Below are 17,500 nucleotides of genomic sequence, written 5' to 3' on the forward strand. Positions count from 1 at the left end.
AAAATGATTTCTAGAATGTATAAAAAATAATGCTAATGTTAATTTTTAATGATGGTCAAAAGTTTCGGAGGCAGTGTGCAAATGTAGCTAACACAACGCAATGTCAAATTGATTTTTTTATTGATCAAAATTTTCGAAGGATGATTTGTGTAATTAACTTTAACAACACAAAAAGTGCAACAGCACTGCAAGTGTCATAGGAGAAAATTTCATAATTCTAAAAATAATACAAAATAAATAAACATGGTGACGCAGTAAGCAAGCAAGAAGGTCCCTGGTTCTAGCCTCGCCTGGGTCAGTTGACGTTTCTATGTGGAGTTTGCATGTTCTCCCTGCGTTTGCGTGGGTTTCCTCCGGGTGCTCCGGTTTCCCCCACAGTCCAAAGACATGTGGTAACAGGTGAATTGGGTTGGCTAATTTGTCCATAGTGTATGAGTGTGACTTAGTGTATAAGGATGTTTCCCAAAGATGGGTTGCAGCTGGAAGGGCATTGGCTGCGTAAAACGCGTGCTGGATAAGTTGGCGGATTTTACCACTGTGGCAACCCCGGATTAATAAAGGGACTACGCCGAAAAGAAAATGAATGAATAAATAAATAAACATAAAATCAAGGTGACATAACAATAAAGAAAGCATCTCATTACAGTGATGTGAATCTATACGGTAGAATGAGCTTTGCAATTCTGTACTACAGCAGAGGCTTTATTGCTTTAAAGACAAATTTATAGATCTTTAGACCTGACCTATAGATCTGCTGTAATTGAGACATTTGTTTTAATTCAAAACAAAATGAATGACAAATTGTACAAAAAAAAAAAAATTAAAGTGGGATCTGAATGACCATGAGCATCACACTGCTCCGCTTCACTTCACATGACAAACTTTAAATCCCATCAGACTAGCAAACTGCGATAGCACTGCAATCTTTAAGAATTATGTCAATAAGAGGAGAGAGTATGTTGTTTTCTTTTTTTATTCTGTCTGAACATTAAACCATAGATTTTACACCTCAAAGTTGACCCAGAATATTGTGTTAAGTTGAAAATTCCATCATCATTAAAATGAAAAATTGTCATCATTTTCTCACCCTTCAATTCACTAGTTCTTTTTTCTTCTGTTCAGCACAAAAGAAGACATTTTGAAGAAATCTGGAAACCTGTAACCATCGACTTCCACAGTATTTGTTTTTTTTTTCCTGCAATGGATGTTAATTGTTATAAGTTTGGAGTATTTTTTAAAATATCTTGTGTTTAACAAAATAAAAAATAAAAAAATAAAAACATACAATGGCTTGGAACCACTTGAGGGTGAGTAAATGAGCAGATCTAAATTTTCAGACTCTACACTTCCAACTTTTAAATAGATCTACTAAAAATAATCGCAATATTGTTTTTAGCAGATCTATGCAGATGTGGAAGAAAGTAGTTCCTCATACTAAAGGATTTTTAGACTTTCAGTGTTTGTAGCAGTTTGTGCCAGTTTGTGCCAGTGCCAGTTTGTAGCAGGATTGCTAATTTCTACCTGCAGTCCCTGGATAGGTAAAAATTAAAACAATAAAATCCAATTAATTAAAAGGTCAGTTTAAAACATTCAAGCATAATAGCATAGAAACTAAAACACTGACATCTCAAAAACATCTCACTCAATGTGTACAAATTTGATTTGACAAAAACCACCTCCTAGTCAGGCGTGAAAACCTCTTATAATTTGTACCTGTGATTATTTATGTTGGGAGAGAATTCCATAGACTTGAGGCTTTATAAATAAAATAGGATTGACCAAAAGAGGTCTTACGTCTAGGGACAATACATTCCGTCCTTACCATAGAAAGTGTCACTCGCGATGTTTTCTCTGATTTGGAATTTTTTTTTAAATTTAACGATGGAGCAGAAAGATTATGAATAATTTTAAAAACAAAACAAATATTGGAATATTTAATAATATTATCAAAACTTAAGAGACTACGTTTTTTAAGATGTTGCAGTGATGGTACAACTGAGGCTTTTTATCAAAAATTTTAAGAGCTCTCTTGTATAATGATTCCAACGATGTTAAAGATGATTTACATGCCTGAGACTAGCTCGTTATATAGTACAACAAATGTGGAACAATCATAGTATTTAAATACATACAAGAGGCTTCATACTTCACAGAATCTCTGATATGTTTAAAATTTCTTAGGTTGAATCTCAGTGTGGTAGCAAGTTTTTAATATGAGTTTTAAAATTAAGGTTTGAGTCCAACATGATGCCTAAATATTTGAATTCAGTGACATTTTAATATTTTTCCAATTTAAAAAAAATTCTAAAACTCTTTCAACTTCATATCTATTTGAGAAACACATGGATAAACTTTTCAACATTTAAGGTAAGGTTTGAATTTTGCAACCATTTAAAAACATTTTGCATTTTATTTGTTAATTTATTAGCAACTTCTGTTGGATTCTTTCCATAAGTGTAAAGCACAGCATCATCATCGTACATTAATAAACCAGCATCAGCGCAAATAGCTAGTAAATCATTTATATAAATACTAAAAAGTAAAGGTACTCAAATAAAATAAAAATAATAATTTCATTATCAAGTATTTGTGAATTACTTTTGATTTAACATCAACCCTTAATTGCTCCATATTGCAATACAATACAATCATATAATAGCAACGCTCTCCCACATTTTTAGCTATTAATGCTGCCCTTATTTCCATTTTTGGTTGAAAATTGCAGAACGTTTATTTGACTACAAATGTACAGCTTTTTACCATCAATACTGTTAACTTAATAGTCATTCAATAAAACTACAGTTTGAAGCGCTGTAGATAAAAAAAAACATTTAATTAAAAAAAAAAAAAAAATATATATATATATATATATATATATATATATATATATATATATATATATATATATATATATATATATATATATATATATATATATATATATTAGGGTTGGGCATCTAAGCTATAATGCCGATCCGATACGCATCTCGATACAAAGAATACGATCCGATATATTAGCTATACATTTGTGACATATTGCGATGCAACACGATACGATTCACACCCATATCACGATACAATGCGATATTTCAGCACTAACTAATTAGATCAAGTTTATGAGATTATGTGAAAGAGGATGCTGTGCCATTGAATGAGTTTGATTATTTATTAACCAAGCAAAACCAAGACTTTTTTAACAAACTGGCTTTTCTCTCAGAGCCAGAGTGTCAGTTTACAGTAGAGGGCCATTTTAGAACATATAGCACATATTATTTAAGTATTTTCAAGATAAACAGAATGTATAAGTGCAATTTATATTATAAATATATATATTTGCACTCTTTCAACATAAAGGTTTAGCATTGCACAACAAGAATTGTGTTTTAACTTTTCAACTATGAAAACAAGTTTTACAAAAATATATTTTGCCACTGAATATTCAAAACTTAAGGTGGTGAACTAGCAGTGTTATGCTGCTTTGAAACATCACTGCCACTGTAAACAACAGGCTAATAAAAATATAACAAACCAGTAGTCTTCTTGCTGTGAGGTGGTCAAACTACCCACTGTGCCACCGTGACACCCATTATTTTTATCATTATTATTATTAATATTATTATTATAATTAAATAAAAATTAACAGGAGGTGTTTAAAACCTTCATTCTCCGTAACACTAGGCTGAATATCTTTGCAGATGAACAATGCAATAACATCTGTTATTGGCATAAAGCGCACAAAACTGTTGCGCATGGAAAAAAACTTGCAATGCTTTTTTCACCACTTTTGGAGCTGGTAGCTACAGTTGAAGCAGTGCAGGATGCCGGGGATGCAGGAACACTGGAAGATGCTTCCACAACAACACGTTGGCGCCACTTCAAGTGAGATTTCAGATTAGTTGTACTGCCCGCGTATTTTACAGATGTGCGGCACATTTTGCAAATTGCATCTGTCCTGTCATGTCGTCCATCCTTAAATCCATAATGTTGCCATACTTTAGATTTAAAACTCAGTGGGGAATAAAATGTTTGTTTTGCTTCTCGCGCTTTCTGAGGGCGCACCACTAGCTTCATCCGCACACCTGATACACTGAGTTGTAGTATAAGTGTACACATCCGCAAATCCGTTGCTAAGGCTTACTTTATGTAGGTCGATTAAATTATGCGCCAAAACAGGTTGACAACACTTGTTAATAAATAAAAAATACATTCTATATTAAAAATATAAGCTGTATCTTGGAAAAACCGATGCATCTCGCAAAAACCGATGCATCTCGATTTGCTTCCAAAATTTCATTCATCCTCTGCTGCTCAACCGATGCACTCGCATCGTGCACGCGCATGACCGCGTATCGATACATATCGGTTAATCTTCCCATCCCTAATATATATATATATATATATATATATATATATATATAAACAAATTTAGGTAAAAATCTTTAAAATGCTGGTGACTGAAAAAAAAAAAAAAAAAAAACAATGACTGGGAAAGAGTTAATACCAAGTATAAATGGAGCATCTGAGTTTTTGAGTGCTGCAAAATTCGAATAAAAAAGTTCAACTGCTAGGAGCGAACCCCCACATTAGGAAAAGTTTACATATTCATAATAGATGTTGTGGGGTACCTTGTTTGGCTGAGAAGAAGCTTGGATCTCTGTAAAATCGTAGGCGGCTCTTCAAGTTCCTGCAAAGCTGTTGCAGACAGGCCAATGCCTGGAACGTCAGGTAGCTGACATCACCATCAACATTCAGACCGAGAAGTGACAGCAGACTCTAGAGGGGGAAAACAGCAATACATGAAAACAGAAGCTGATGTTGTCTTGTAAACCCACGAGGACAAGTGCAGACCTGTTATAACAAAAACAACTGATCTAAATGGTGCAAGCCTTTCAGGAGAGCTGATTCTGCATTCAATTAGACACTAAATAAAAGGCCACCTGATACTGACTTTTAAGTTGTGTAATTTGTACCAATTTAAAACGCACTACCCCTCCAGTGGTACCAAAGCAATGCAAATGAATGAAAGTGATTCAATAAACCTAATTGAACTGATCACTCCGAGTCGGAATCGCTGGCACATTCAATTTTTAAACAATTACACAAAAGTTCAAGAGCATTAGCTGAAGAGAGCGCTTCCAAACCACTTTATCCCAGCCTGATAAATAATTTTCATTGAGAGCACTGAGACTGCATATCTCAGATAATCTCCAATGCATCTGCGCCAACACATTTTTGACAGATAAACAACAATGCTTGTCACTTGGTTTTAAACGCTTGTACTAAAACGGCATGTGTCAGCTTGCCAGCTAATCATCACGGTACAGTTCTAGACATAAGACAAGATTTGTCGCTGTCATTCCAATACTTTCCGGAGTTGAAGGCATTGGACAGCCAATCAGATTCTGTGGAATTTCAATTATAGAACGAAACGGGGATTATGGAGCCCCGCGATATCACTTTCATCGCTGTCACTCAACTTATGAATCTCTCATCAGGGGTTAAAACAACAGACAGATTGAAGACAGAAATGAAATTCAAGTCTTACTTGAACTGTACTTGGCCTTTGCAGGAATATTTCAGCTGGGAAGTCTTGCATGATGACATCACGAAGCAGCTCACAGGTGGTTCGCACTAAGTTGTGGTTGTCGCTTCTAAGGGAACTAATGATCGAGTAAATGATGTTATTTTGTCAGTAGGATGTAAATTAGAGGGTAAATGAGGTAAAATAACAGCAAACAGAGGGTACCTTTCATTTGATGACAATATATGTCGATCTGTTGTGTTCAAAGACAGCCATGGAAAAACAGAGAACTTCAAGCACCTAGTACTGACTGCAGGGTAAAGAAACAAAAAAGGAACATAAAGTATAATAAAGTCCTGTGTAGTGTGGAGGTCAGATTTTAACAATAAGGGTGGTTCGGGGCCTATTGGAAAGATTTTTGGGCTAGATGACAGAACACCTAATCAATAATCGGTTTATGTTGTTACAAACGTCTTACAAAAAGATTCAAAAGAACATTTAGGTCCTTTTTGAGTTTTTTTTGAGGTGCTTTGGGATACTTTTGAGCCTACTGTGAAACAGGCAAAATTTATTATAGCATTGTAGGAATAGATTTACTCAGACTTAAATGTTTCCTGTATTAAAACAACAAGAACTGAAAAAATCTGAAGAAAAAGGCGCAGGATAGACACATTCTTGCCCTCTTTCCAATCCCCTCTGTTATTGATAAATACTCACGTGTGAATGGTAATAAGGTTTTGATCACGATCTCTGATAAATTTTGATTAATCTAAACAGATGAGTAAATCTTAAAGTCACTGGTTAACTTTGACAAAATAACCATCAATTGCTCTCATAGGGAAGGATGAAATGTCTCGGAGTCGCAAGTCTGTATTCAGAATGGCCCATGCTTGTGAAATGCTCATTTTTTCCACTTAGACTTACTTTGCGTCCTGTAAATAGCACATGCACTCTTGACGTGACGCAGCTGGCTCTTTTAGGGAATGGGAGATGAGACTCTAATTGGTTTATTCTCAAAACACACCTATAACTCATTAAGAAAATAAACTCAACCCTTTTAGACCATGCCCCACGGCGCAAAGCAGATTTTCCCGTCTGTAAATTACCAAAAATGCGTTCTGACACGCCCTGAAAGCGTTTGCGCCCTGCGTTTTGCACTCTGCGCATGGACCGTCAAAATGGAGCCCATTGTTTAGGCACTTTGTCATTTTAAATGACAGAATTCATGAACACAAAAATCCTTTAGTGAGTTTGTGAACTCTACAACTCAATTTCAGCAGTGACTAATTTGCCGCCACTGATTGGCTACTGCAGTCATAAGCTCAACATTGTCACTGATAACAAGGCCTAGCACTGAGAAAAAAAACTGATTAAAAAAATCATACTGATGCAATTGAACAAATCTAAATGTAATACCAAAAAAACACTTTTTATATTTTTTGCCATTTTATTTAAATATTTTCTGATATTTAGTAGCTGAAAATGACTGAAATGACTGTTATAAATCTTAAGTTACATATTTATTTTTATTAGAAAAGAAAATTTAAGAGAGTTATAAGTCTTAATGCATTTCACAACATTCCTGTTTTACTGTATCTTTGCTTCTTAATTTATTTATTCATTCATTCGTTTATTTTCCCTCGGCTTAGTTCATTATTTATTAGGGGTCGCCACAACAGAGTGAACCACCAACTATTCTGACATAATGTTTTACACAGTGGATGCACTTCCAGCCACAACCCAGTACTGGGAAACACCCACACACTTTTACATTCACACACACATACAATATGGCAAATTAAGCTTAATTCACTGTGGGTAAAAACAGAGCACCTAAAGTGAACAAGGGCAGAACATTGAAACTCCACACAGAAATGCCAACTGGACCAGCCAGGACTCGAACCAGCGACCTTCTTGCTGTGAGGCGACAGTGCTAATTACTGAGCCACCTGCATCCTTTATGTTATCTTAAAAAAATATATATATTTTTTATCCAAGTTGTGGTATATGACAAATGCAGTAAATAAAGTAAATGGCATTATACATATGCACAATTAGGGCTCTATATCAACGATCTAGACGCAAAGTGTAAAGTGCATGTCTGAATCCACTTTTTGTATTTTAAGGACGGAAAAAAAACAGTCTGTGCCCTGGTGCATGGTCTAACAGGGTCGTGCTTGTTCTCTTAATGAGTTATGGGTGTGTTTTGACCATGACTTGCATTAAATCAATCAGAATCTCATCTCCCATTCCCTTTAAGAGTCAGTTTGTTGCACAATGGCGCATTTGTTATTTACATGGCAGACTTTGTAAATGAAAAAACTGAAAGCTTCACTAGATAGAAAACAATTAAACAGACCATCTGCAGCATGATGATAAAGAACGAGCCTCCTCCATTTGGCAACTTTACTTTCTCTTTACTTCACTTTTACTCTTTTTTTTTTTTACTTTTACTGGATCAGGAAATGGTTTTGTATGCACTCCACTAAAGACATCCATTAGCCTATAGATTTATTTAGTTTGTTAATTGCAAAGTTTTGTTTCAAAATCATTTTCTAAACTCAGTAAATGAATAAATGAACAATAATAAAGAAGTGTGGTCAAAAAAACTCAAAGAGTCCTATTCTTATGCCCCACATGGTAATGCATACCCCTCCAAAACCCAACAGGTGAACAAATATAAACTTGTTTTTTATTCAAACAAATATAAATAAGCATATAATAAAATTATTATAATATATAATATTATATAATAATTATGTAGAGAAAAATAATTTTTGTAACATTTTAATCCTTACATTTTTTTCATATGTAAAGATATTTGTGTATTGCTGTACATCCTGTGCATATTAAGCAATTTGTACACATTTTGGACCTGTATAGGCGCATAACTCTGCGCTGGACTTTAGACCAGGTTTTATATGGTCAATGGCGCAGTTCTTAAAGATAGCAATGCGCTAACAACGCACCTTAACAGACCTCTCTAGACTGTAATACCCATGAGTCCACAAAGTGGCGCAAACTAACTTGCTGGTTAAACAACGTGGCGCAAACATAACTGAAACTAGCAAAAAAACGCGGGCAAACAAGCATTGCTCCTTAATGCCACACAGAGAGTATAATAGATAAGCCCACACAGAACATAACAGAATTACACAGATTTTTCGCAGAATTGGGCAGAATTTCTGCAGATTTTTAGCTCATCATTGATTCTGCTTATATTTACTTAAAATATAAATGTGTGTAAATCTAAATTTATTCAGTTTTTAAATTAATTACAGTAATATTATTGACTAATATGAAAATGTTCATCTGATTAATGTACAATGCAGTTCGTAAAATAATATTTTTTGTCTTTTAGTGGACATATTATATGAGAGACTTGCTTTGTTTACCAAATAAAGTGAATCTAATTGGATTTGCAATTTAAACATTAAATAAAAGTTTTTATTTATTTATTTTTTTTTTATTTAAAAAAAAAAAAAGGTTTTAGTTATGATACTCCCAAAAAAAACGCCCACAAATTCTGTCTGGCCCTCATAATAGGGTCCTTAGTGTTAAGTTTTTTTGACAGACATTAAAGACATAGTTCACCTAAAAATTACAATTCTGGCATCATTTACTTACCTGTAAATAATCTGGAAACCTGTAACCATCAACTTCCATGGTATTTGTTTTCTTACCATGTCAATGGATACAGGTTTCCAGCATTCTTCAAAATATCTTCCTTAAAGAAACTCATAATACTTTAGAACCACTTTAGTGTGAGTAAATAAAAGAGTAATTATTCATCATCGGGTAAGCTCTCCCTTTAAAATAAACTGCTCAAATCTACAAACGAAAGAAAATCTTTTTTTTTTTGTTTTTATATAATAACAATAATAATAATAATAATAGCAAAACAGTAGTATGCAAATCTGAATACCTAAAGCCCAACCTTGCCAGATCAATGCCTATTTATATGACAATTCTAATACTGTTGATATTAGATTAACACGCGTTCCACCAGTGATCCGTTTTTAAAGATTTAACGAGTTTATCTTCTGCCTTAAAGTTAGTTGAACTAAAAAGTAATTTGATGCTGATGTCACCTACATGGTACTCTGGGGGTGGGAGCATCTGTCTGCTTGGGTTTACTGCACTGGAAAAATCCCCCAGCCGGCGGCTCCTCTTCTGAGAACACAAAAGCAGCTGTAGTTGAAAAGCGAATCAGGAAACCAGCACTTTCATGCTCTCCTTTTGCCTTGAATCAGACAGTCGACTCCTGTTCATTCAGAAGCTGCTGTCAGACTGCTATTCAAGGGGACTTTGACATTACTTCTAATGACATCGATATCTACAGTAATCTGCAGAATGGACGGATATAAAATCGATGTAATGCTTTTTTATACCTGTCTGCAAGTGTGGCTCGTAGGAGGTGGTGGGTGGACAACATGGAAGGGCCCCTGGGAGGTGGAAGAGCTGATCGAAGACGCCGTCTACGATTGTTCGGAGACGAAGATCCACATTAGGCGAGAGTTGTGTTAGGAATTCGACAGCCCCGACCTCTCGAAGCATTTGGGCTCCGGTTGGGTGCTTTGACATGGCATGGAAACCAAAATTAGATACTATTCAAAACATGTCTAGTAGAATAATTTGCCTGTGGATGTTGACAACTCATACTTTTTTCTCCCCGCCCAATCTGATTGGTAATGAATAGTGTCACTGCACAAAAGCCTATTAAAACATCACTTGCTGTCTGTGAGAAAATGTAGCAGCATGATATAAAGACAGTCATATTACATATAATCTTCTAGACATTAGCTATCATGAATGCAATGCAATACAATGCAATTAGGGCTGGGCGATTTGGACAAAAATCAAATATTGGTTAATTGAACATTTAAACTTGATTATGATTAATTAATGATTTTTTTTTTATTTGGCCTCACAGTTCACTGACACGTTTTGTACAGTACATGTACACACAAATTGCAAGTGAGTGATTTTAAAATGAACATTGCATTACTTGATTTTTAACATAATTGAAGGAAACACACTATTTACTATCTATGATTATTTATTGAACATCACTGTTGAACAGCTGAAATTAAAGCACACATTGCCTAAATAACTAATAAACAAAATGTATTATTTTTACTTATTTTTTAATATTATTTTTCATATTAAAAGTAGAAAATGAGCAGTATCTCTACGAAATAAAATAACTTTTGCATATCATGTTAATAATATTTTAAACAGTGCAGTGATTCCTATACACAGACTTTACTTGGGCGAGCCACCCAGGTATATAAACGGCTATATATATAAATATATAAATATATAAAAGTATATTTGGTGACATGTTAATTTTTTTACTAATATTGATATCCTTTTAGCCTCATGGTGGCGCAGTGGGTAGCACAATCGCCTCACAGCAAGAAGGTTGCTGGTTTTAGCCTCGGCACGGCAGTTGGCATTTTTGTGTGGAGTTTGCATGTTCTCCCCGTGTTTGCGTGGGTTTCCTCCAGGTCCTCCGGTTTCCCCCACAAGTCCAAAAACATGCAGTATAGGTGAACTTGGTAGGCTAGGTTGTGCGTAGTATGTGCTTGTGTGAATGTGTGTGTATGGATGTTTCCAGGTGATGGGTTGATATACATTATTAGTGGTTAAATCAACACGTTTGCCTTATTTAAATAATCTACAAGTTTTGATCTTGTAATTGTGACATTTTTTAGAAATAGTGTCAGTTTTTATTATTTTTGTCTGTCATTTAGTTCTCATTTGCTGATTATTTTATACATTTGACGATGTTCATATACTACATACTGTTTTATATGCATATCTAGATTTAATAGATATTAATTAAGATATTCCTTAAACTTGAAAGGGAGAGAAACAGATTTTACGTGTCAGTGTGTGCTCATGGCTCCTGAATAGCATAAAAGTAAGAGTTTATTTGTCTATTTATGTGTTGTGAGTAAATGGTGTTTCAATCCGGCTACCACCGCAAGTATATTTTAAACCTGTGGGAAGCACTGCTGTGCATTTCTTGCATCTTCTGTAAACAAATATTTGAAATGTAAATATAATTTAAATGTAATGAAAAATATGCCATCTCAGGGCATGTCAGGCGCAGCTTATAATCATCTGCAATGTAGTGCAAAGTAAAGCTCAAGAAAGGGTCCACCGTCCTAATTGACCAGAGATCAGATGTGGCTGCAAAGTGGCAGCGGAAGTAAATCAGCCTCAGTCTAAACAGAGCGGGGTCACAAGACCCCCACACGCAGTAGGGAAATTAATTGGAAAAATTGTCCAGGAAAAATTTGATCGATTATGAGTTCTGAATGTTGATTTCGATTACTTTTCGATTAATCGCCCATAAATGTAAAACAATGATTTATAAAGTAAACAAAAACAATTACTCTGCACAAGTCAAAAATGTGAAAAAATATTTGAGTGTATGAATAAAAATAAGTTTACAGAAGAGATTTTATTTAAATTTTTAAGTAAAAGTAGTCATTGTGTCAATTTTATTTTACAGTGAAAATAAGATATTCTGAAATGATTTGGTATTATTATATTCGATAGCCATTCAGCGGAACACATTTAGGTCAAATTGAAACAACATTTATTCTGACCAGTATTTTCTAACAAAAATATAAAAGAATGGGTGATTTCCCTAAATTACAGTACATGCTGGGTAATGCATAGTGTTTTGAAGGACAACATTTTTTTTAAGATGACAATTAATTAGTATTATGGGGCTGTGCTGTGATGCTAAATTATAGCTTTTTAATGTCATCATTATTCTTGCTTTAAATGCCTGAATGGTTGTTTGGCAAATAAACTTCTACTGATACACTGGATGACATTTCAGTGGGTGTCAGATATGTTACATTATGGTAAAAAATAAAAATATAATGTATTTTCGACCTGAAAAAAAATGAACTGAACACATTCTAATGTACAGTGGAAAAAAGGTAAAGCTGGATCAAACTTCAGCTTTTTTGCTGCTTAAACCCCCCTTTTAATCTTTCACCCATATCATATTTATTTAAATGCCCTATTTTGACGAATGTTAATTTTTGCCAAACAAATAATTGTGATATTAACAATAATGTTCAGATTTATTGTTTTAAAGTCATATACTACAAAATAAACCTTAGCCAATCGATTTTATACAGTGTCATTTGAAATAAGTATAGTGTCTAAGTAGAAGTACAGTGGCGCAGTAGTGCTGTAGCCTCACAGCAAGAAGGTCGCTGGTTCGAGCCTCGGCTGAGTCAGTTGCTTTTCTTTGTGGAGTTTGCATGTTCTTCCTGCGTTGGCGTGAGTTTCCTCCGGAAGCTCCAGTTTCCCCGGTCCAAAGACACAGTCCAAAGACATGCAGTACAAGTGAATTGGGTAGGCTAAATTGTCCATAGTGTATGAGTGTGTGTGGTTGTTTCCCAGAGATGGGTTGCGGCTGGAAGGCCGCTGGTAAAAACGTGCTGGATAAGTTGGCGGTTCATTCCGCTGTGGCGACCCCAGATTAATAAAGGGACTAAGCCGAAAAGAAAATGAATGAACGAATGAATGAATGAACGAATGAATGAATAACATTAAACAGGGCTCGAGAGTTAGGACTGCCAGATGGCCCAGAGTGGATCAATTGTAGTGAGAAAGCAATACGATCCAACAAACTAATGAACCAGGCTATATCACAGTGTTATTATGGTTGTGTAATAGCCATATATACAGCTATATGAAGAGAGAATTATGAGTAGGGCGGGATGTCATTTCTACCAGTAAATGTGTGCTTTATGTCGAATATGAAAGTGAAAGCATGCTGAAATATTAACGAGACCTGTTCATCCCTTAAATTACCATCTGATAATTTTTCCACATTTTAATCTTATAATATTTTGTTTAAGGCCTAATGTTATGTTCATTTTTGCACTGACACCTCGAATGAAAGATCAACATCGATATGCTTCATGATCTTACTGCAGTCTCACTTCATCTGTTATTTGTCTCTATAATTTAAAACTATAATTCTAGCCAATGTTTTTTGCAGGGCAAGTAAAAATCTGATCCTTAATGTTGAACCCTGAATAGTATAATATAATTTTTAATGCATTTAATTACTAAAGCTATACAGGCCAGATTTTAACATATTAAGATCAATCAAGCCAATCAAGGAAGCATTTATTTAATACAATAATAGTTTGTAAAAATAAATGTTCTTTGAATTTACATTCATTCATTTACTTGTCGGCTTAGTCCCTTTATTAATCCGGGGTCGCCACAGTGGAATGAACCGCCAACTTATCCAGCAAGTTTTTACACAGTGGATGCCTTTCCAGCCGCAACCCATCTCTGGGAAACATCCACACACACATTCACGCACAAACACACACACTATGGTCAATTTAGCCTACCCAATTCACCTGTACCGCATGTCTTTGGACTGTGGGGTAAACCGGAGCACCCGGAGGAAACCCACGCGAACGCAGGGAGAACATGCAAACTTCACACAGAAACACCAACTGAGCCGAGGCTCGAACCAGCGACCCAGCAACCTTCTTGCTGTGAGGCGACAGCACTACCTACTGCGCCACTGCTTCGCCCTCTTTCAATTTACAATATGTGAATTTCTTTTTGTGGTCATTGATTCCTGATTCAAAGTTTTCAACAATAATAATTTATCATGATTGAAAAAAAACCTATAATAAATTATCATAATAAAGAGCAATACAGCATATTTTAATTATTTATGAAGGATCATGCCATTTGACACTGAATAGTGAATACTAATGATGCCAAAAAAATCAGCTTTAAATCATGCAAATTAAATTTTAAAGTATATTCACACAGAAACAGTTAATTGAAATAATATTGCACAACTCTATAGTTTGCATTATATTGCACTGATAAAACATATAGCAATCAATCAACAAAACAAACAACAAACAAGTAACAATGTATCCAAACTTTTGACTGTATAAACTATGCAACTGTATAAATACTATTAAACTATATAACATACAGTAAATAACACTTACAGTGCAATAATGCAATAAATAGAGGCCATTAAAACATCACTTCCTCTGGCTGAGAACATCAGACTAAATGCAGCCTGACAATACAAGGAGACACAAACATTTCACATATAATCAGTACATTATCTACCTTTGAAAGCATGTCGACCAACTCCAGAACTTCCTCCTGCATTGGAACCTCCGGAAAATTAAACCATTCTAGGAGGAAAACAAACAGCATCTTCTCTTGGACCAGATCAGGAACAGAGATGAGGCCATGATCTAATTTGCTTCTGATATTTTTAAGAGCCCGGACCCTGATTTCCACTAAGGAGTGACCTGATAAGGGAAAATGCATAAAAAGGTTTTGTAAGCAATTCCACGCAAATGTCAACCTTGCCAAGATCACAACTAAGCTTCAACCAAAAAAGCAAAGCCGTTTTTATATATTTGGTGTAAGTATTTTACAGACCTTAAAAACCACTCAAAAATGTCTCCGTCAGTGTTTTGAAAATATTATATTTGATTTAGCAAAGTCACACAATCAGGGTATCTTCCGTCCTGTCCATATTTGTTTTTAAGTAATAAAAGGAAAACTAAGAAAACAGCCGTTTTTCCGTTTTTTCTTTTGCTCACAAAAAAAAATAAAAACAATTAATAATAACTTTAAAATTCATTATACACATGTAGGTGGTGCTGAAACCATCCTTTCCTCTGATTGGTCAACCAAATCTGAGCTTGTGACATCACCCTCAAAAAAATAGTCCTATAGTTGAAGTCAGAATTATTAGCCCCTTGAATTATTAGCCCCCGTTTATATTTTTTTTCCCAATTTCTGTTAAACTGAGAAATTTTTTCAACACATTACTGAACATAATTGTTTTAATAATTCATTTCCAATACTTATTTATTTTATCTTTGTCATGATGACAGTAAATAACATTTGACTGCATATTTTTCAAGACACTTCTATAGAGTATAAAGTGATATTTAAAGGCATAACAAGGTTAACTAGGTTAACTAGGCAGGTTAGGGTAATTAGGCAAGTTATTGTATAACGATGGTTTGTTCTGCAAACTATCGAAAAAAAATTGCTTAAAGGGGCTAATAATTTTGACCTCAAAATGGCTTTTTAAAAAATTAAAAACTACTTTTATTCTAGCCAAATTAAAACAAATAAGATTTTATCCAGAAGAAAAAAATATTATCTGACATACTGTGAAAATGTCTATGCTCTGTTATACATCATTTTGGAAATATTAAATAAAAAAAAAATTAAAGGGAGGCTAATAATTCTGACTTTAACTGTACTTTCTCTGTAAATTTAAGTTTTGAGTTTTTTCTGCAAATTTCACATCCATAACACTGGAATTGCTCATGTATCAATAAAGTATAATGCAACAAATTACAAAACTAGCAGTATATGCAAATCTACAACGTATGGATTTCATATAATCAATAATTTATCATCAATAATCTTTTTTATTATTATTATTAACTTGATGTTGCTATTAATATAATGTAAATTAAATGGATTAATGTGATTTAATAAATAAGCAATTCCAGCATTATGGATGTGACATTTGCAGTAAAAACTCAAACATAAATTGTAAGTTACTCTACTAACTTATAACGTTAAATGCCAAAACGAAAGTGACACATGAGCTTATATAGCAAAGCTACCTAAATGCACGCGAACCATCAAAACAGACTTTACATGCACTCAACAAACTAAAATAGACATTTGCTAGGTTGAACAACAATATTGCACGATAAACGATTATACATACATGTTTATACTAGATAGGTGCTCAAATTAAACAGTCTAACTTCTGTTTAGCTTATCAGGCTACTTCACATTCAGCTGCGTGTTGTTTAACTTTCTTAAGCGGACTGTCTTTACACAAAGTTTCTTACCGATCTTCTTTATGAGTGACGATAACTCCATATTTCATTATCCTACAAGTGGAAAACAAAGCAGACTTCATTGACTGTGTACAACAACGGCGGTTTTCGGTTAAACGTCACATCCTTGTCATCATCACTGGCAACAGCGCGGGTCTGTTTTCAACTAGCGCGCCACTGTCAGGCACTTCCGGTATATGTCAGATGGATCATGGAGCTATGTGTCATAGATATATACATGTATATATCTATGGCTATGTGTGAGATGTTATGGAGATTTGTTTGGTCTTTTATTAATTGAAAATGTACATCCTTTTTACATGTATGTTGAACCTTCTAATTTCAGCAAAGGCAAAGCAAGTGATCCAAAGCCACTAAAGTTACAAATTAAATGAATAAAACTGAAGTAACTAAATAAAAAGGAAAAAATAAATATAAATAAATAAAAGTAAAGTAACTACATAAAAATGTAACTAAATAAAAAAGTAAAAATAAATGAAAATTGATAAATAAATCGTAGAAAAAAAAATATATTATTTTGTATAAAAAAATAAGGATTTTGTATATTGAAACACAGCTTGACAATTAACAGTCATTGTTATTCATTGTCGCTTATCGCGTATATATATATATATATATATATATATATATATATATATATATATATATATATATATATATATATATATATATATATATATATATATATATATATATAAGAATAAATTTCTAAAAACACTTCCAAACTTTTGCATTTGACCATCTGTACTTGTTGTATATTTACAACATTAGGTCTCATCTTTAAATTTGATAAAGAAAGAGAATGCTATAAAATTACATGAAATGAAATAAAAAAAATAATAATAAGTTAACTAAATTTAATATTAAATAAGTTAAATATTTTAATTTAAAACTATCTTACACTTTTTTATACCACCAAACCACAAAAAAAGAGCGGACCAAGAGACTTATAAAAACACACTAAAAAACAAAGAGAACAAGCATAACACTATTTAAAACAAATATGAAATCAAGTATCAAAGGCCAAGAAAGAAAAGTTTTTTGTGGGGAA

General features: G+C 33.8%; 1 protein-coding gene across 9 annotated transcripts in view; it reads right to left on the reverse strand.

Annotated features, from left to right (window-relative positions):
- The window catches only part of rttn (rotatin), a 132,671-nt gene extending 116,140 nt beyond the window's left edge, over positions 1-16,531 (reverse strand). For all 9 annotated transcript variants that reach the window (XR_012399357.1, XR_012399359.1, XR_012399358.1 and 6 more), the window contains exons 1-7: positions 16,441-16,531; positions 14,675-14,862; positions 9,913-10,096; positions 9,617-9,694; positions 5,747-5,831; positions 5,546-5,660; positions 4,626-4,773 (exon numbers count right to left, since the gene is read on the reverse strand). Coding sequence is in view for 6 of the 9 variants with exons in the window: in XM_068217176.2 (XP_068073277.1) it covers positions 4,626-4,773; positions 5,546-5,660; positions 5,747-5,831; positions 9,617-9,694; positions 9,913-10,096; positions 14,675-14,862; positions 16,441-16,471 (829 nt within the window). In the remaining 3 variants the exon portion in view is untranslated. The remainder of the gene's footprint in view (positions 1-4,625; positions 4,774-5,545; positions 5,661-5,746; positions 5,832-9,616; positions 9,695-9,912; positions 10,097-14,674; positions 14,863-16,440) is intronic.
- Positions 16,532-17,500: the final 969 nt, after the last annotated feature.

Source organism: Danio rerio, chromosome 24 (assembly GCF_049306965.1).
Source record: "Danio rerio strain Tuebingen ecotype United States chromosome 24, GRCz12tu, whole genome shotgun sequence".
Classification (NCBI taxonomy): Eukaryota; Metazoa; Chordata; class Actinopteri; order Cypriniformes; family Danionidae; genus Danio; species Danio rerio.